The sequence below is a fragment of the Phocoena phocoena genome, chromosome 1 (assembly GCF_963924675.1).
Source record: "Phocoena phocoena chromosome 1, mPhoPho1.1, whole genome shotgun sequence".
In the NCBI taxonomy this organism is placed as follows: Eukaryota; Metazoa; Chordata; class Mammalia; order Artiodactyla; family Phocoenidae; genus Phocoena; species Phocoena phocoena.
In genome coordinates, this window is record NC_089219.1 from 74,784,492 (window position 1) to 74,806,284 (window position 21,793).

Sequence of the window (21,793 nt, forward strand, 5' to 3'; positions counted from 1 at the left end):
TGTTCAGGAGAGCATCCCTCACAAAATGCATCTTCTCTTAAAGCTCCTTCATGTCTTTAAGTGATTCTAACCCCAACTCCTATGCCTGAAAGACAGTGTGTAAAGTTGGAAGGAGCTCTAGGAGTTTCCAATTTAAGCTCACATTTAGTGGTCCACCAAGGGGATAGAATTCTCTGGTAAACATCCCAGAAAACAGATCTGTTTTTGTGTGTGTTTAAATTCTCTTGAGTATGCCATGAGTCGCATCATCGTGTAGAACAACGCTCTGGTTATTTTCACTCCAAGTTCTAACAGGGCTTGTGTTTGTCGTTAAGTCACCTTCATGAATGTCTTCATGGGGCTTGCCTTCATTATGCCTAGTCAATCAATTAAAAGAGGGCCAAGCATTCTTATTGCCCCCACTCCCTGAATGATTAGGGAATTGATGAGCTAATAAGAACAAAACACTCTCAACCTCCTACAGTTAGTCTACAAGCACGGGGCATGGCATGCCTTGTAGTCCATGTGGGGCAGCGGCAGATGAAGAGAGCTGCACTCCCCATGCCTCCCTGGTCCCCCCACTGCCTGATGATGCTGCTGCTGGGCTCTCTCAGGCCCGGATACTGGGACATCCAAACTCAGGGTGCCAGGGCAGCAGGGGCATTGAAATTGCTAAATTTTGATTATCAACATTTATATAAAGCATCAAAGTGCTAACTGTGAAGGAAATTAGAGTTTTTTTCAAGGCTTACATTTGTTCTATGGTTAAGTATGGTTTTTATTTGGAATTACACAAATGGAGGCATAAGTGCTTAGGGCTTCTAAAAGTTACATTATGGCCTCAAGTCTACCAGTCACTTAAAAAAAAATGTCACCAAGAAACTTCAGTTTACTTCCAAAAAATTATTTCTTTCCAAGCAGGCAGTCTTCACAAAGGACTAAACGCCCTCACCCATATAGATTTAACAGAACACCTTGGACAGTGCTACAAATCTAAGGAGAAAATGAAATCTTGCTTGGCTCGGGAGTAGCCCATGCTTTGAGTCAAGGGCTGGTCTGGAAAGGTCTAGATCAAATTTTTAGAGCCATCATCACAATGACTTGCAGATAAACTCGGGGTCCTAGGATTTGAATAGGAACATTCTTTCCTTGTTTTTTTCCCCCAACTAAGAGATGGGTTTGCTGTGTTCTTGGTGAGCCCTGTGATGGCTGGCACTTGTCATCTGCAAATATACATGACTCCTCTACTCTGGCACCAGTGCTAAGATATGTGTGTGCATAAAAACAAAAGCTATATATTTCCACCCCGAGTCTCCATAGTTGGAGCCCCTCCAGACACCATTCTGAACATGACACTCTGCTGCAGGGTACTAAAAATGGTGCTTTGCTCAAAATAAAACCTTTAAAGATCCCTTAGTAGCTATTCAGGGATGGGAATTCAATCTCAATTCTCCACCCTTTGCCCAGCTGTAGGTTCAAAAGGCTTACATGAAACACTGAGAGTATGTACTTCCTGGCAAATCTGATTTTTCTTCTGCAATAGACGCATGTGCTATAGTTACCGCAAACTATATTTTTACTTAGAAAACACACAAGGTAATAATGCACCTCCAACCATAGAAAACAGATCCTCTTTTTTTATTTTATTTTATAGGTAGCTTTGGTATAAGCTTAGATAGACCCACTTATTACACAGTTTGTGAAATCTGTACCTTCAAATCATACTACTCTCTATTTTAGGCCATTATATCTAAAAGCATGACTTCTCAAATCCTTTTATTACAAGTAGTTCTTGCACATAAATGTTACACCACAACAGCAAAAAAAAAAATGTAAACTTCTTTTGCAAACTACATAAATACTATAATATCTGCCTTGAAGTTATTCTCATTTTAGAATCAGAAGATACTCTATATGCTTTACATAGAAAACTCTGGTCAGTAGCCTATGTATATAAATTTTTTTTTTTTTCTTACTGACTTGCCTTTCATGTTGCCTACTTAGGTCTTTGAAGGAGAAAACTTTTAAATAGAACCCAGATCAAACTTCAATCCACAAGTAAAACAAGTAGTGGAAACATGTCAATAATTGTGGATAAAATATGAGGTGTGAAAATTATTCTAAATACTAAATCTGACAAGTCACCAGTGGCATGGAAGGAACTGGAAAGACTCATTTAAGCTCAAATTTGATCCTATATGCAAGGAACTCAGCCCGCATGCTAATATACTTTTTTACCCTGCTGAATGTCTGTTTTCAAACAAATCACCTCTTTCTATTTTAGAGCACAACAGGTCATTTCTACAACTGTAGTCCTAGACTGGAAAGTCTGGGTGGTCAGTGAATTTATTTCACCATCACTGTCTGTGATGTCTTTAAATACAAATTCGAAGTGTGTAAATATACAGGTGTGTATACACACGCACGCACACTGAGAGGACCACATCAAAGCCTCTTTTTCTTTTTCCTGCAAGAAGAGTTTTTAACGTTTACCTTTTTTGTTATTACTTCAAAGTAAATCTTTTTCCTCAGAATGTTCTTTCAGTTAAAAATCAAGTAAATTAATCTGGAGCCCTGACTGATTTGTTATTCTGAGATTCCTATTGAACACCTAGCTACTGGCCATGATTCGTTTGAGGCGAAAAACATCACTGCTGAAGCATTTTTTAAAATTTCAGATGCATGCAGAAAGAACTACATAGGCTTTCCAAGCAGCTACATAAGGTGGCTCAAGTAACATTTTTATTTATTTTGGCCTAAGCCCTTTAACAGCATCCTTTGGAAACACAAAGGGAATGGCTACAAGATGGTGGCAGAGCCCAGGATGCATGGCCTGGTGGGCGATGCTCCAAGGGGTTCACAGGATGTCAGGCAGGAATCCACCGTGCTGCCTTCCCTCTTTCTGTGCGTTTTCTCTAAATGCATTGTATCCTCTCTTTCCCGCCCATGCTTTTAAATGATGAAAAACAATTTAAAAAAAAATTTCCCAATGATTCATTCAGAGCTCAAATAACACTGTACGTGGGCTTAGTTGCAGACAGGTAACCATTCTGAACAGTTCTCCCAGACGAAGGCTGGGCCAGGCAGAGGGGCACTGAAGCCTAGGAGCTGCTCTTGTTGCAGACCTGGGCTCGGTTGCTATTATCCTCCATATACTGGCTGCCCCCCGTGTCGCTCTGGCTGAGGACCACGGAGGGGATGTGGGAGGGCCGCCTCTCTGGGTTCTTCTCCTGCGAGAAGCAGCAGAGCATCCTCTTCATGGTGCTGTACATGTCCTCATCCTTGTAGGAGTAGATGATGGGGTTCATGACGGAGTTAAGCAGCGCCAGCAGCAGGAACCACCTTTTCACATGCTGCACGTTGCACCACGTGCAGTTCAAGCCATCGAGCAGCAGAACCACCAGACCTGGTGTCCAGCACACGACAAAGGCCCCTGGAGGGAGAGAGAGGAAGCAACAGGCACTCAGACCTCAGGCTAATTATTTGGGTTTCTTCTCGCCCGGTCTTCGGTCAGTGGTGTCAAGGGACCTTGAGGATTTGTTCTGACAACTGCAAAGCAAACTTCCAGCCTTCCTCTGAGCATGTGAGACTGGGCTTCTTAGAAGCAAACAGACTCTTAACCACGTTCCACTTCACCTTCTTATCTGCTTACCCAGGTACCGTAATTAGGGGCTTACACTTATCTCTTACTTCTTGAGCACAACGCGGACCTTATTTCTGTTTGTTCTCCGAATCACACTAGGAGGCTGTGCAGTCATTATCCACACTCTGCAGGTGAGAAAACTGAGGCCAAATCCCAGGGTCTATGTGGGGAAGCCTCACACACTTAACCCTGCACTCTGCTGTTCTCCAAATCAGACCTTCCAAATGCTCTCCTGAAAATAAGATGCATTGCATCTATGGGAGTCTCCTAGTCTTTTTATCAACTCACCTGCTCAAAAACTGTATTCTTTACAAATCCATGTTACTGCCGAGTAAGCACTAAATTCTTTTTGACATGGTCATAGGCCATCTGCTTAATAATCTATTCTAGGCTGAGATATTTTTGTCAGAAATAAATCTTTCTCTTTCACGATGAGATATCAATGTGTATTTTATTAACACATTTATTTATTTAGCATAATGTTAGCACCAATGGCACATGAAGGGGGGTCTGTTCTGAGTCTCTACCCACATGATCATACTTAGCTTACCTCAAACTTTCTGGTATGTTTTTCCTAAAATATGAGACACATGTTCAATGTCCCTACTTAGTCATCATAACAACAGATAACAATGACAGCTAACACATCAACGCTTCCCTTTATTAACTCATAGAACCCACACTCTGAAATAGACATCATTATCATCCTCAGGAAACTGAGGCACAAGAGAAGTTCAGTAACTTGCTTACAGGCCAATAGCTTGTAAGGGACGTTGAAGTTTGAACCTAGGCAGTCTTCCTCCACAGGCTGTACACTGAGCCACTATGGGACCTGCCTCCATACTGGGACGTGGTTTCTTTCTGCCAAACTCCTTCTGATTTCTGAAGGCCCTTACTTATCCACTGAACAAAACAGTCATTGTGAGGTTTCAATGTGCCAAGAACTGTACCAGACAGTGAATGAGGTGAAGACCATGCGGTGCGGGAACAAAAGGGCTAATGGGAGAGATAGAACGAACAAGCAAGTCTGTGAACCGTATCACCAACTAGTTACTCTTCCTGGTTAGAGTCAGACCTGGACAGTATCCCTCATGGTGCTTTCTCTTCCTTCTGAGAGATATAATAATAAGCAGGTCAAGAATTATAAAGAGGCAGTATGAGGCTGTGAAACTCCGAGAGCTATGGGGTCAGACAGCTACGCCCAGCCCCTCACCTTACACGCCGCTAGTGAGGCAAATAACTCTTCTGAGCCCTCATTCCCTTGTTTAATAAGGATAATGATCCCGACTCATGAAGTGGTTGTTAAGAGTCAGAGGTAATGAAAAGTGGTGTCTAATACCGTGTTGGGTTCACTCAGCAGTGGTTATCGTGAGATGCTTTGTCAAAGACATCTGCCAAAAGTAGACGTGCAGGAGTTCTCAGGGGGTTTCGCTTCCCATTTCAGAACTACAGCTCTCCAATGGCTCCCTTTTTTCTCCATCCTGTATTATTTTTGGTTTGGCTGACATATGTGAAGAAAGAAGTGAACTTAGAGATAAAATATCAGGGATTTGGGTCCTAATTCTTCACTTACTGTACAACTCTGGGAGATCCATGTCATCGGTCTGGGCTTCATCTTCCTAAACTGTAAATTGAGGATGTTAGGCAAGTTCTGGGTTTTTCAAACTGTGGGCCAAGGCACCTTAGTGAGTATGCAATCAATTTAATGAATTTGGAAAAGTTTCTTTTTATCTTTTTAATGAAAGAATGGAAATGCAAATGGAATGGAATAGCTCAGAGTATACTACACAGACCAAGAGAAGTACTGTTTCATGAAACTTTTGTTTCAGTTTTACATACTATATTTATGTGTGCATTGGTTATAAAATAAAATATTATTTTTGACTGTTGGGATTAGTCAAAAAGTTTGAAAAACACTAATTTAGATAACCTTTAAGGCTGCATCCAGCTCCAGCGGTCTGTATTTCCCGTAGAAGTAACACTTTTGTTCTCTCTGCCATTTCTGAGACAGGGTTACTATGTTGTCAGGAGGGAAGAACTAAACAAAGCAGACATCAAAAGCTGTAGCTACCAACTTTGATGTGAAGAGTCCTTTCTGTGTGAGATTGCAGAATTCCAAAGAAATCCTAGTGGGAGTGTTCTAAGGTTTTTGTGTGAATGGGTAGGAGGGAGAAACATTGATAAACTTTATACTTAGTTAAATACGCATGTCAAAATTTAATAGTGTATATAACTTCCAAACCAATGGAGGGGGAAGGATGCAAGTAAAGAAAAGGAAAAAAAAAAAGTCTCAATGCGTAAGAAAGGAGGGAAACATAGAAAAATGGGATAAAGAAAAAATTAAGAAGCTGGAAATGAATCCAGATAAGTTGATCCTTGAACAACACAGGGGTTAGGGGCGCTGACCCCTGCACAGTCAAAAATCCGTATGTAACTTTACATTTGGCCCTCGTATCTATGATTCCACATCTGTAGATACAACCAACCTCAGATCAGATTATGTAGCACTGTAGCATGTATTTACTGAAAAAAATCTGCACATAAATGGACCCGCTCAGTTCAAACCCCTGTTGTTCAAGGGTCAACGGTATATAATAAACAAAATCAATGTTAATTGTATAGCTAAAAAAGTGAATCTAAATAATTTGATGTCTAACATTATAACCATATGTGATAAAACCATGAAGAAAAGCAAGATGATTAACATGAAATTTATAATATGGCTATTTCTACAAGAGAGAGGGGGCCACCAGGATAGGGCACAAAGGAGGTTCTAAAGACACTGAAAATGTTCTATTAAATTGGGTGGCAAGTACACAGGTGTTTTAAATTTTTAATACTCTTTTAAGTGTTATTCTTTAAACTGTACATATATCTTATATAATTTTGTTTGAATGATATATTTCACACACACACATCAGAAAAAAGGATAAAAGTAAATTGCCAATATGTTTTCCTAAAGACTGTTTTTAAAATTGGATTTTTAAAAATCATTAAAGCATTTTTCCCTAGCATAAAACTCTAGTTTGGATTAATCAGGGGACCTAAATACTGTAAATAAATCTTCAAATTGATGCCCTGTTTGTCATAATGTGGTACTTCACATACACTTTCCTTTTGCATTGAATTTCATAAAATAATTCATTCAGTCAACACTGACACACTTTTCACTGAGCAATGGTTATACACCAGGCACTGTTGTAAGCATTTTATATGAATTAACCATTTAATCCTCATAGCAACCCTTGGAAATAGGTATATATAAATATATATATATATATATATATATATATATATATATATATATAACCCTCATTTTAAACCTGAGGAAAGTGAACCACAGAGAAATTGGTAACCTGCTCAAAGCCATGATAAGTGGAAGGGCCAGGATTTGAACAGGCAGCCTGGCCCCAGGGCTTGTGCTCCTGTTCACATGCTAGGCTGCTCAGCAGTGAGCTGCAAAGGATATTATTTCTAAAGTAAGTGATGGGGAAGGGGGGAGGGTACTTCTGACCTTTAAAGTCCCGTTCATAGAATATCATACCTGACTGTGAAACAGTATATCACAACCAAGTCATTCTCTGCTTTGCTAACAGAAAGAATTTCTGGCAAAGGAAGGAAGGGAGGGAGGAAGCGAAAACGATGAAGAAGGAAAGAAGGAAGGAAGGGAAGGGGAGGAAAGAAAGGAGAAAGAATTCCAACAAAAATACAGGTAAGAAGAGCAACAAAAATCTGCTGACCTGGGGCTTCCCTAGTGGCGCAGTGGTTAAGAATCTGCCTGCCAATGCAGGGGACAAGGGTTCGAGCCCTGGTCCGGGAAGATCCCACGTGCCGCAGAGCAACTAAGCCAGTGCAGCCTGCGCTCTAGAGCCCGCGGGCCACAACTTCTGAGCCCACGTGCCACAACTACGGAAGCCCGCGTGCCTAGAGCCCGCGCTCTGCAACAAAAGAAGCCACCGCAATGAGAAGCCTCTGCACCGCAACGAAGAGCAGCCCCCCCCCCCCCGCCGCAACTAGAGAAAGCCCGCGCGCAGCAACGAAGACCCAACACAGCCAAAAATAAATAAAATTTATTTTTAAAAAAAATCTGCTGACCTTTTCTTCACACCATTTCCAAGAACAACAAAAGGCAAGTCTCTGACAGAACAGCCACCACACACTGTGCTGCTGATGGGTACTTCAGCGGTGCTGTCTGAAGTGATGATTGCACTCCAAGCAAGAACCCTGGGAAACTGCAGCTCCCCAACTCCTCCACCAGCGGCCAAGCTCTACCTCCAAACACATCTCAGAGCGGGGGCACAGCTTATCTAAACAGCTCATTCATTGGGGATTTTTACTCTATGTCAGCAGCAGCAGATATGAGGTCCCCAAAAACATTTAAAAGAGAAGAAAATGTCAGGAATGGTTTTGGCCTTGGGAATCTGTCTTTTTGGAGAATGTGGCAGATGTCAGAAACATACAAATGTTTCTGTCTGTCCCAGTTCTTAAAAGAGGGGCAGAGAAATAGTTCCTGAATAGTTCCTGAGAAATAGATATCAGTCAGTCCCTTATCAATTTCCAAAAAATTGTAGAGGAAAAAACTAAGATGAATGTTTTTTGAGTATTTAAACTCAATGCTCAATGCTCAGACCAAGATAGTTGGGACCAAACAAGGCTTTCAAAGAGACACATGCCAAGCCCGGATCTTCCCTCCTCCCCCCTAAATCAGGCATTAACAAGTAAAAGCAGATCTAAAGGTATCTATCTGGGAACTGATAGAAGAAATCAAGCATGTTTCTCTTGGAAAAGAAAAGGCAAAGGAAAACCACATTATGTTAACTATCCCCAAAGACCTGAAGGGCCATCACATAGAGAGAAGCATGACTTATCTTGAAGGTCACCCTGAGACAAGCAGAAAAGTACCAAAAGGCAGAATTTGAAGGTAAGACTTCTTTTTAAGAAAATGAAGCTATTAGGAGAGGAATTTGTTTTTCGGCAGACAGAGAGCCTCCCTCGGCCAGGGTATTTACTTTGCCCAGATCATCCTGAGATGTACAAAGGGAAGAGATTTTTCCTAAATGAGAGAGAGAGGGTTAAGTGGCTTCCGAACTCTTTTCCAAGTAGAAAACTGCTAAATTCTACAAACTATGAGTTTCAACTCCCCATAAAATTCAAACAAATTCGACATATTGGTTTCCCAGACACCATTATCAGACAGTATGGCTAAAAACTGATTAAGATGAATTCTCTGAGCTACCAGTTCCCAAAGCTGGCAGGCCATCAAATTCCCAGGGGAGCTTTTTAATAATGCAGATCCCCTGGTCCTAGATCAGAGCCAATGGTCAGACTCTCTGGGGTGGTACATGGAAATCTGTAGGACTAAAAAGTTCCCTGGGTGATTATGATGCATGGCCAGTTTTACAAACCATTTCTCTATGCTGACCAAAATGGTTTAATCAAGCTGATACTGTCAGCAAAACTGTAGATTCCATACACACTTGGCAAAAAGTCATGGAAAAGAGAAAGGGGGCAGAATTCTTTAGAACAAGAAAATCATCTTCAGATCAATACCTTCAGCTTCTATTTGGAAAGAATGTTTGAGTACATCTTATGCATAAATGAAATGTACAAACACTAGCAGGGAAACTAGTCTACAGGCAAGGCGTATACTGTCCTCCACTGGCCTTGGTTGGCGCTCTGGTTCGCCCTGCCAGGAATGCCTTCCTGGCTCCTAATCTAAGGTCTACTTTTCATTCTAAGCTTAGCTCCTCCACTGGACCTTTCCCATATGTCCAACCCACAGTGACCATTCCCTCCTCTCAACTCCTGTGGCATTTTCCACCTACAAGATCCACATGGCACTGGGCATATTACCTGCTTAATTCCACTCTAACATTTCCCAAGAGCTCTGGGCTGGGCAGTGTGCTTAGAGCTTTACATACACCCATTGTTTAAAACTCATGGCCCTGTGAAGTTGCCACTCTTATTTTCAGTCTCACGTATGATGAATCTGAACTTCAGAACAGCTCAAGAGTTTGTCCTAGGTTTAGTCAGAAGCCAACGAATAGAAGAGTCAGAATTTGAACCCAGGCCTGATTCCCCCACGCAAACGCTTGAGCGTTGTGCTATTCTGAGGTAGTTTTTAATAACATACGTCCTGTCTCTTGGGCCCATTGCAAGCTTCCTAAGCATGTAGGCTGTGCCTCATACCTGTCTGTGTCCTCAGAATGAAGGATAGAGCTCCATACTCAGTAGCAGAGAAGATGAGTCCATTGAACATAACTGAAGTTTATTAAGAGCCCACATGGGGCCAGGTAACGCATTAGCTGCAGCACTTGCTGATGCAAACAGTGCTGTCCTGCCCTTCGGGCACTGACAGGCAGGGGACCAGGATGTGATGATTCTGATTACTGTCCAGGAAGGTGTCAGGTGAAATGACACTCAGTTGGGCTGAAGGTCAAGAATGACTGTGCAGAGGTGAGAAATACCAATGATGTACTTGGGGAATTCCAAACAGTTTAGGATGGTTTTAACCCAGGAAGGTGACTAGGGAACTAAGATGAAGTCTGAAAGACGAACATGGGTCAGACCCGGAAGGGCCCTTTGGGCAGTTCTCAGGAGTTTGGATTTATTGCATAGATCACACCCCATAAGTCTTTTTCAACCAGGAGTTCATCAGGTGAATGCCCTCAGGTATCCATGGTATGTAATGAATTAACCTCTCTCCCAAGCACCTAGAATGGTATGAGTCATACACCATCATGGGAGGATTAAGAAAATATTTCTAGGTTCCACGGTTCACAAAGGAAACCTAATGAGAAAGGTTAAGAGCTGAGGTTTTTCAGGTTCAGTTGCAACTCATCAGTGGCCTGTGAAATCAGTTTAGTAGGCTGCAACCAGCTTTTTTCTAAAAAATAAAATAGAACAGAAAACATCAGGATACATCAAGTATAGTAATGGTATGTTTCATGAAACTTGTTTCAATTACACACAAAAATATGTGTATGTATTGGGCCATGATAGAGAATGTACATTATTTCTCACTGTGGGGTCCTGATTAAAAAATAAAAATTGAGGGCTTCCCTGGTGGCACAGTGGTTGAGAGTCCGCCTGCCGATGCAGGGGATACGGGTTCGTGCCCCAGTCCGGGAAGATCCCACATGCCGCGGAGCGGCTGGGCCCGTGAGCCATGGCCGCTGAGCCTGCACGTCCGGAGCCTGTGCTCCGCAACAGGAGAGGCCGCAACAGTGAGAGGCCCGCGTACCGAAAAAAAAAAAAAAAAAATTGAAACCTACTTCTATAGATCATTATTATTTTTTTTAAGTAGAGGATGACTTCCCAAAGAAAATCTCTTGTTAAACTTCAATATCAGAGCTGCTCTGACTAAAGAAGGAGATGGTGGGGGGAGTTGACTAAAGATCTTCCTGGAGAATTCACTCCCATCTTCACACTACAGTGCTCCCCCAACCCCCCCACCCCCACATACATACACTGAGGCACCTCTGAGGAACCCCTGCGAACCTCGCTGACCTAGGTTTGAAAATGACCGCTGTAGAATGGTAGTTCTTTGAAGATTTTTAGTCAAGAGCATGGATAAGTCTTATATTTTAAAGCAAAGCTGTGTCTGAGTGCTCAGGATGGAATGGAGGTATGTGACGCTCCCCCTGCATCACAATCACCTGGGCTGACTGCTTGAAATTCAGATTTCTGTGTCCCACCCAGACCTACCAAATGAGAAACTGATGTAGGTATGATCTGGGTATCTCCGGTTTTAACGAGCTTCCTGGGGAACGCTTTAGTAGGGTGAAGTATAGGACCACTGACCTAGGCATGGAGACTCCTCTGAAGACCAGCTAAAATTCAGGTGGAAAGTCTAAGGATCTGATGGAGTTGGTGAGATGTAGCCAGGTCAGCAAGGTGGTAAGGAGGAAAACCTGTAAGACTTGATGTATAAACAACTGGATCTAGGAAGTGAGGGAGAGGAAAGAATCCAGGATGACTGAGTAGTGGGATTCTGATAACCAAGTGGGAGAGAGAGGAGGGACAGGCTTAGAAGGAAGAGATGGTGATTCAGTTTTAGGCACTGGGCACTTAGAATATCTGTGGCTCCTCCAGGCATAGAAGAGTAGAAGGCAGCCAGAAATGTGGGTCAGAACTCTGAGAGCTCCAAATTGAAATGTTAACTTGGGAGTCATCGGCAGTAGGTGGAACTGAAGCCATATGTTCTTTCATTAATAAATACTTACTAGGCAACCACCTGCCATGTGTCAGCCACTAAGAGTGAATGTCTTCCAGATGATTACATTTGAATAACAAATATAACATCCTTCTAGTGCCACGTGACAGGTCAGTTATGTTGATAAGAAGCAATTGGGTTTTTTTTTATTTTAATGATATTCTATGTTCTTTCAGTACCTGTTTAAGAGACTCACTAATAGTCCAATTAGATTACCACTGAGCTTTCCTCTAGTAATTCAACTAGTTTCAGTGCTGTACTCAAAAACCAGTATCATGAATTCAATACAAGTTTCTAAAGTCTAGTGAATCATACACTAGAATATTCAATTAAGTACTGAAATGATATTTAATGACTGCAATTTAAGGTAATCAGAAACATCAAGTTAAGGAATGTCTAACACTTTAGAAGAGACGATTACAACTGAAAATATTGGTGACAAGTGAAATCAAAAATCTTTCAAACTCCCTAGTCAATATTAGGCTGAAATAATCTACAACCACCATCTCCCTTATTTGGAAGTTTTTAAAATATTTCAAACAATACTCTGGTTAACACCTCATGGCTACATTATATGAAAGAAGATATACACATTATAGGAAAGAACACCAGTCCATATGGGAGAAGGGCCCCTCACTGCAATATATTTAAGATAGTTCTTGGGGTTTAGGTGACAGACAAGATGTATAGAAGATTCAGACCTCAAGTTGTATGACTCCTGTTCTTTAGGACTCATACTTTTCTATTCCATCTAGTTAGCCTTATTTTCCTCTGTTTAAAAATTCACACATACAATTAAAAAGAAAACTTGACACGTGAGCGGCACATAAATAAAACATCCATAGTGATAAAAGCAATCACTCACACAGAATAGTCTCACTTTGGCACACGGGCTACTCATTTCATCAAACAAGAGGATATATTTTAAATATGTTCACTCTGTTATTCTTTGTTTTTAATCCAGGAAAAAAACAGCAGGGCACCAGCAATAATGCTAACCTACTAAGCCACAGGGCTGTCTGTTTTACTAAAATAGAAAATTACAACTCTACATAAAAGTCAGGCTAGGAACCTCATCCTATGGAAGCTCTCTTATTTGAAAAGAATTTTAAAAGTAAAATTTTTTTTTTTTTTTTTTTTTTTATGCTTTACGCAGGCCTCTCACTGTCGTGGCCTCTCCCGTCGCGGAGGACAGGCTCCGGACGCGCAGGCTCAGCGGCCATGGCTCATGGGCCCAGCCGCTCCGCGGCATGTGGGATCTTCCCAGACCGGGGCACGAACCCGTGTCCCCTGCATCGGCAGGCGGACTCCCAACCACTGCGCCACCAGGGAAGCCCTAAAAGTAAAATTTTAAAGTTAATAGCTATTCTTGGTTAGAAGTATTACAATGTGTAAGTTACATATTAATAGAATACTCAAGTGAAAGTGCTCTTATGATAATAAAGAATTTATTCAATAATTTAAAAATAACACCTCCAGATGTGGTTTGCATTCAAATTCATACTCATTTACCCACAGTGTTTTAGAAGTCCAATAATTCAGAAAATAGATTGTCACATATGTGAAAGGAATGAAAATATATACCTTGAGTAAACCTGACTTATTTTTACTGCAGAAAACAAGAAACACTGAGAAACTTCAAATAGATGATGAGCAGTTAAACATTCCACAAATGATTCATTTAACACAGTTGTTACTACTGCTGTATCTTTTGACTCTAACAACTGCTTTTAGACACTTGTTTCAAATTTGTGGCCAGCTTTGGAAAGTTGAAATTCTTTGCTGCCAAGGAGTTATGAGATAAAATTTAAAGCAGAGGCGTACTAGCTAGAACCACAGCCTAGACCTAATTGTAGTGTCTAACTCAGGGCTACAGCTGGAAATCATAAACTGCAATAGTAAGAAAACATCATCTCCACCTCCAGATTCCTCTTTAAGCACCGTATGCGTGGACCTACAGTACCTCACTATTATATCAAGGGCTCTACAGCATCTAAGAAAAGGTGTGAGGTCAGCAGCTATTTGCCTGGTGTAATCTTAAAGACTGACAGATCCCAGCTAGCCTGCCCAAGGATCTGAACTTCTTTCTGCTGGAGTCACTCCTTTGAATTAGGAAGGCCTGCACCTTACCTAGACACGAACATATTAAGCTGTAGGCATGTAATAATCTACATATCACATAAGCTGTCATCAGCACGGAGCAGGGTTGTGAGGCGATGCAAAAGGGATATCTTTGATGGGGTTGAAAATTTTGAAAAGGGTTGCAGCATGGGACAATGTACAGGGGAGCTGACCTGATAAGGAGACAAGATTCTAGACACCCAGATGGCACAAAATACCATCTTGAGCTCAGAGGAAGGGAACAGGATGTAGGAGACTTGACTTAGAGAGAGTTGGGCCTGACGGTATGGTATAGCTCAGGAAGTACAAAGTCCTGACTCAGGGCTACCCCTTTCCGTCCTACTCCCATGGCCGCCATCACTAATCCACCATGCGCTTCTGAGCCCAAATATGGCCTGGAAGCCCTCACAGCACAGTGCTCAGCCTCTAGCAATCAGCTGGAATTTGCCCTTGAGATGACATCCACTTACCATCCCTATTACGGTAAAAAAAAGAAAAAAAAAAAAGAGCATAGGCTAAAGATCAAGCAGACCCAGAGTTGAAATCCTGGTTTATGCCCACAGGCAAATCAGTTCACCTTCCTGAGCCTCCCTCCACTTCTTACCTATGGAATGAGCATGAAGGATACTGACCTGACAGGATTTGTTGGGAGATTTACTGCGATAATGGGTGGAGAGTGCCTAACACAGAAGACACTCAGAAAATGTTCATCATGACTGCCCAGATGGTGTCGGACACTTCCCCTGCTGTGCTTCCTCAGGCAATTTATGAACACATCTGGTGTGTTGCTGTCGTGTGAAAGCTTGCTGAAGTGTGAAAGCTTTGGTCGCTGTTGTAGGCCCACACCTGTGTGTACGCGTGCGCGCACACACACACACACACACACACACACACACACACGTACACAATTACACTCTATCCTATTCTGGCTACCCTGCTACACTGACATCCTCAGAGGAGATCCCTTTTGCACCTTCTTCAGCTTGGGATACACAGTGCTTGGCCATGTGCCATACATATAATAGGTACTTAATAGAAGCTTATTAAATGAAGAAGTAAGGGATCTTGATTCAAATCCAGACCTTGGACTAGAGTAATTTGAAAATGTCATTCTACGTCTCTGCCTCCAGTTTCTCCATCTGTATATTAAGGGATCTGGACCATAATGACTTGTACGTTTCCTTCTGGCTCCTACACTGGCTGATTCTGAGTTTCACCTACAGCTTCCTTCTCCACATGTAGATGTGCAGATGGTCTGCTGTAAATCCACCCCACTAGTTCTGAAGTAGCCAGCTTCTCCAATAACTCATTTTGCGTTTGTTATGCTTTCCGCTACCAAGTGAGGAAAAAAAAGAATCCAAGTGACAAACATCTACAGTTTCAACTTGCCAGGTGTATGAATCAGAGCGCCATTCAGAATCTGTCAAAACACCTTTAACTTGCTACTTTTGATCACATGTAACTTGTCCCTAAGCTTGTTGGAATTGGTATTTACCATAATTTGCTTTAAAGGAATGTAATGTGACACCGTCTTCGTTTTCTAAAGACTTTTTTCAGTTTACTTTGTAATTTAGAAAGCAAGGCTAGTCAGAGCACAGTGCTCAAATCCCAAGAATATGGCAATAATTACTGATTAACCTTTTAATTAGCAATACAGCGATGCTAGAGGTGCAAACATAGCCTTGTTTTCTAATTTTCTTTATTTCTCAACTCCTTAGCTGCCCTGCTGCCACCCTCCCCAACCCCCAGCCATGTCCTATTCATCCCAGATGCTCTCCTTTATCTACTTTGCTTCATTTTCTCTTTTTCTTCAGGAATTGTGCTTGTATCCTATTTGTGATATAAGCATTGCTATCCCAGGACTGCATGCATCAACCAAGGAAAATTCATTGAGCCCCAAGAGGTGCCAATAATTGTGTCAATTACCCAGGACACAGGTAAATAAGGTGAGACATACTAGCTCTTTCCCAGTTCCTGATTTCACTGGCTCCTTCTCATAGTTTAGCTCCACGTATACCCTTTGGAGAGCTTTTCCTTTGTGCCATATAAAGTAGCCCAGCCCAGCCATTCCCTAAAATATTATTCTGTTTGATTTCTTTGTATCACTCTCTGCACCTACCTTGTTTATTTGTTGACTGGTTGGTTGCTTCATTTACTAATTGCCCATCATCCCAGTTGGACAGAAAACATGAAAATGAGGACTTTGCCCATTTAACTCACCTACAAACGCCTTTCTTGTATACAGCCCTTCTAGTTCCCTTCTGGAGGTTCTGATTCCAGGAGCCTGGAGTGGGGCCCAAGAATCTGAATGTTTAACAGATGCCCCAAGGGAGTCTCATGCTCAGGGTGAATGTGTGAAGTGCTGGAGTTTATACAAACCTAGGTCTTAAAGTTTGATGACCATATCTGCTTACATCCCACTTAGGGATCCTTCCACTGAAAAGGAAAAGTCTTCGATTTGGCTATACTCTGTGCACTCCTCTGTGAAATGTAATTTGGTGACAGTGAATGGTGTAGGTCTACAGGAATTTAAGAAAAGCCATTCTCCATCAGGTTCATATTCAAGAAAAAGAAAATTATTGGTAAAGCACAACCTGCTTAATAACTTAATGAACAAACTATGTAATCAGAAAAAGAAAAAAAAACATTATTTGGAAGCATATTCTCAGTTTGCATTGAACAAACTTTCAAAGCTTGATAGAAGGAATATGAGGGAATGGGTGGCTTAAGTATACAGTAAGGATGAAAGGATAAGAAAGCAAAGTAAGGTTGGAGGACATAAATAGAATATGTATAACAGATAACAGTGAAAGAGACTATGGACACTGCAAACAAGGAGTGCCAGGGGTACACTTGCCAGGAGTGCCAAGCACAAGGAGATGCCAACAAAGTATCCTGTAAGAACCTGGAAATGAGAGGAAAAAGGTGTTTTTTTTAAGTTCAGCCCTATACCAAAGTCATCTTAAAGAGACATTATAGTTCCCAGACCTGCAACACCTTTTCTGAAATCTGACTGAAAGGCACTAACATCTCAGAAGAAAGAATGTCATCAGAGCCAGGGATGTCTAGAACAACTGTATGTAATTGAGAGGGAGAAGAGTTCTTGGTCAAGGTCAGCCTTTCTCATGGCTGGGATGTCTCTATTTTCCGATTCTGTACAAAAAAACATCCAATGGTAACTTGATTTGCCAGGTATTGAGTATCTAAACCTCTTGGTAATTTTATTTCCTCCATCCAAATAAATACGATGGCATTCTAGTTAATCACACACAGACACACCCAATCCAGAGAGAGGGCAGGCCAACGGGAGGAAGGAAGGAGGCAAACCGGTTGTGGTGCCATGCTTGATTCACATTCTCCCCTCTGCCACCTGATGGCCTGATGGTCTCCTCTTCCTCATTTGAAAGCAGCTCCCTTGTTACCTCCTATGTGCAGCTTTCCTCAGACACTCCTCCCAGGCTGAGCCAAGTGTCCCCATCCCACATTTCCATAGGCTCTCCACATACTTACTGTCAAATCAGACACCATTAGTGGATTATCCCTCCATCCGGCCAGCTGGGTTGAGAGCACCTGAAGGGCAGAGATGCTGCCATACTCACCTTGGATTCCTGTCACCTGATTGGGGCTGGATGCTTAGTAGTTGCTCAGTTTCCAAGGAAGCAGGAAAGGAAAGCTGAAATGTCCCTAACCTACTGACCACACACATGACATATAAATATACCAATACCTTTGAGATCAGGCACTGTACTTGGTGCTGTAATACCAGTAAGCTCGGACAACCCCCCGTGCATTTTCCTCTCAGAGAAACTATAAACCATGTTATCATAGGTACCTGGAAAACCAAGGACTCCTCTTCTGATTTGGGATGGTTTATTATAATCTAGAACAGAAGAGTCTGAGGTTCTTCTTACAGTCCAAGTGTTTCCACATTTGGGTTAATCAAACACATTTAAGCCCTATTATATCATAGCTTGAAAGAACTCTGTGTTTAAAAGGTTACTTTTACTATCCTATTAATCAAGTGATATTAATAAGTCAAAATGTGTAAATGACAATAAATAGTTTATACATTGTTAATCAGTGAAGACGAAACATCCAAATCACATAAATATAGATGCTGAGAAAGACTGTTCAAAGTTTAAAGGAGTCTATCTTTGAACTAGAGACTATCTATTTACCTTGGTCCGGGATATTGGGTACATCAAATACCCTAAGTTCAATAAAGGGCAAATAAATAACGTCTGAGATACTGTCTCACTGAAACTGTGGAACTAAAGACATCGTGCTACTCAAATAACAGAAAGCTCATCTTCTTATCCTTTAGCCCCTCCCCCACAGGAAAACATTAAACCCTTCCTCTTTCAACATATACCTTTTTATTTTCCTGAAGCAAATGTGTTTATTATTGGGTACAATGAGTAATTTGATCTTTTAACCTAATGATATACATACACTGAAGGATTTACTAGTTAGGTAAACTCGGGTCATTTACTTAAACTTGCTAAGCCTTGTTTCCTCATCTGTAAAACAGACACTAAAATTCCCCTCGTGGGGTTGGTGAGGCCCAGATGGGAGAATAGATATAAGGCATTTCAGTGCAGCATTTAGCACAAAGACATCATCGTGATCAGCATCTCTTATGTGTATTCCTTTTGTGATCTGATATTTGTAAAACCTAAAACAGCATTGGTCATAGGAGCATGTTAACAGTTCGGCCCCTAGCGCCAAACTACTGGGCTCAAATCCCAGAGGTACACTTGCTTTGGGGTACCCTCGGGTGATTCTTATTTAACCTATTTAACCCACCTGTACCTCAGTTACCTTATCTGTAACATGGAGATAATAAGGACGCCCACCTCCTGGGATTGCTGTAAGGGCTACATCACTGATTATACATAAAATACCCAGATCATTGCTCAGCACTGAGTGAGACATGATGTGTTAGTCATTCTTGCTGTTGACCCTGCTTTCCAGGTTTAAAGATGGTCAGAATCAAACTCCAGAGTGGGAAGATGCGGAAAAATACTAAGAAACTAGAGTTATTTGAGATGCAGTAACTAGCTGCTATCTCCTAAGTAATCCCATAGGGATAATGATTTTTTTCAATATATTTAGTCTTTATTTTTTAAAATTAAGTCTTTTAGAACATAGCTGTATAGGAGGAACTAAGTGAAAAGACCTGAGCGACAGAAGTAGCCTGTGGAGTCCCATCCATTCAGCACATCTCTGTTACAGCACTAGCAATGCTGCAAATATTTTTCATTTTCATGCCTGTTTTCTCTACTAGACCCTATGTACCTCAAGGATTACGACTAGATACAGCCAATTTACTTTTGCATTCCCAGTTCTTAGCAGAATGCCTGACATAAAGCAGACACTTAACCAATACTTATTAATGAGTGAGTGATCAAATGAGTGAATTGAAGAATGGTCTAAAGATACATGTAGATATTTGTCCAAGTACAAGAAGATCTTTTCATCCTATCAGAGCAGAATCTGACTCTTGCATCACCAGGTAGGAGCCAACAGCAAATGAGAAGATAAATGAACAGGAGTGACGTCTATACCCTGGAACCTCAATTTCACAGAACCTAGTTTTCACCGTGTGGAGGTTTTATTATGAATCCTCTCATTTGCTTGGCAATTCTAATTAGCCCAGCCAGAGCTAATGTACTGCATGAGGCCTTTGGCAAGATTGTTTTGCTTTATGTAGATGATATACACCCAACCAACTAAAGTATTTAATGCTTGCTCCCAGTTCAAATAAGATCAGGTCGTCTTCCCATACCTGCACAAAAATGTTATCAATAAATCTAACAAACATTTTTTATAGAGTCATAGACTCTGAGATTCACAAGCGTTCTTACAGTTTGTCCATCTATCCTCCCACGTTGTGTAAGAATCCCTAAGTAGCACTACACATGAGAGTCATCTATCAGTTACCCAGCACCTCCAGCAAGGGGAAGCCCACCCGTATCACTAGGCAGCCAGCTCCATTGGAGAACAGCTCTAATTTTTACAAAATTCTTCTGATAATGAGTTAAAATATTCTTTCTCTAATTTCTACCCCTTAATCCTTGCTTTAACTTCCAAACTTCTAAAATATAATTCCTTTGTTTGAACACATAATGTTTTAAAATAACTGTTATGTCCTCATTTCTTCTCTTCTTTGGTGACAATTCCAGTTCCTTCATCTGTTCTGGATCCTTTCAAACCCCAGTCACTCTCCAGTAGGTACTGACTACACTGACAATATTCCTCTCAAAATGCGATGTCCAGATGTGGCCCTACGGTACCACTGTGGACGTCCTTGTATCCAGAGAAAGCAGCACACTTTCTTTCCTAAGCATAGATCCTTCATATTCCATGAACATGCCTATGACCACACTCCCCTTTGGGACAGTCGTACAGTGTGATGTCCTCGACACGACAGCACTTCTGGTCAGTAAAAACTCTTAGTTCGTGCTTCCCTGGTGGCACAGTGGTTGAGAGTCCGCCTGCCGATGCAGGGGACATGGGTACATGCCCTGGTCCGGGAAGATCCCACACGTTGCGGAGCGGCTAGGCCTGTGAGCCATGGCCGCTGAGCCTGTGCATCCGGAGCCTGTGCTCCACAACGGAAGAGGCCACAACAGTGAGAGGCCCGCGTACCGCAAAAAAAAAAAAAAAAAAAAAAAACCCTTAGTTCTTTTTTTTCCCCCAAACGTATATACATATATTGTTTTTAAGATCTTCCTTATGTTTTGGTTGTATAACTGCAGTGTGTGTGTGTGTGTGTGTACGTGTGCACGTGTGTGTGTGTGTTTTGTCTAAACCTAACGACCATATCTATTCTTATAAAGTGCTGTTCTCGCTTGCTTTGGCAGATCATTCTACTCTGTTGACAGCTGTTTGAATAGGAACCTCCTACCTAACATATTAGCTATTCTTCTCTCTTTTTGCTACCTACATATTTTGACACCTGCAAGTAATGTTTCTTCCATCTTCTCTAAGTCGTTGCTGCTTTGCTGGGGAAATACAGACCAAGCGCAGAGTTCTCTGGCATCCTTGAGATTCTTGCTAGGTTGACATCAAGCCTGTCCCTAATCACCAGGGCTCAGGGGTACCTGTTCAGGTACTGGTGAATCTTCTGACTATTCTATCATCCTGCCCACGGTTCCTCTTGATCACCAGAATACGACGTCCAATTAACAAAGGGCTTCTTGACATCCACATATACATACTATCTATAGCATGCTCTTATCTACTCTCCTAGCAACCTTATCACAAATTATAAACTGAGCTAATCCGTTATTTAATTTATGTGGTGTTTTACGAGCACCACTTCTTATTTTTTTAGTTAAAAATCTATTCTACAATTTTGCTGAGCATGTAAGACTCTTCATCAAACATTAAAGTAGTTAGTTATGCAATATGAATTCATGACTTATCTTCTGACTTCATACAAAACTGCTCATCTTTGTAAAATACTCAAAGATCTTGTAAAGGTGGTCAGAAAATGAAATTTAAAATTTTAAAGTTCAAAACTGTTGTTTTTCCCACGTATACACTGCATCCTAGGGAAGAAGAATAACATTTCATTTACAGTCAGCCATAATTGCTCATTTGGGACTTTATTTAGAAAATTAGAACAAAATCTTAAAACCACAGGTCTCAAAATAAACAGTCATTTCTGTGCTTTCTAATTGCTTCACTTCATAGGTGAGGAAACTGAGACACAGAGGGGTTAGTAAATCTTACTAGCGAATCATACAATTAAGGCTGATCTATTTAACAAATTAAAAGCCCTATATTCTTAAGAAAAAAAAATAATTCTATCCCTGAAAGAAAAACAT

The 21,793-nt window shown here is 41.3% G+C and overlaps 1 protein-coding gene across 1 annotated transcript in view; it reads right to left on the reverse strand.

Moving 5' to 3' along the window:
* Positions 1-3,080: 3,080 nt before the first annotated feature.
* LPAR3 (lysophosphatidic acid receptor 3) overlaps positions 3,081-21,793 on the reverse strand; it is a 46,142-nt gene continuing 27,429 nt past the window's right edge. The window contains exon 2 of the mRNA XM_065891640.1: positions 3,081-3,412. Within this exon, the coding sequence (XP_065747712.1) occupies positions 3,081-3,412 (332 nt within the window). The remainder of the gene's footprint in view (positions 3,413-21,793) is intronic.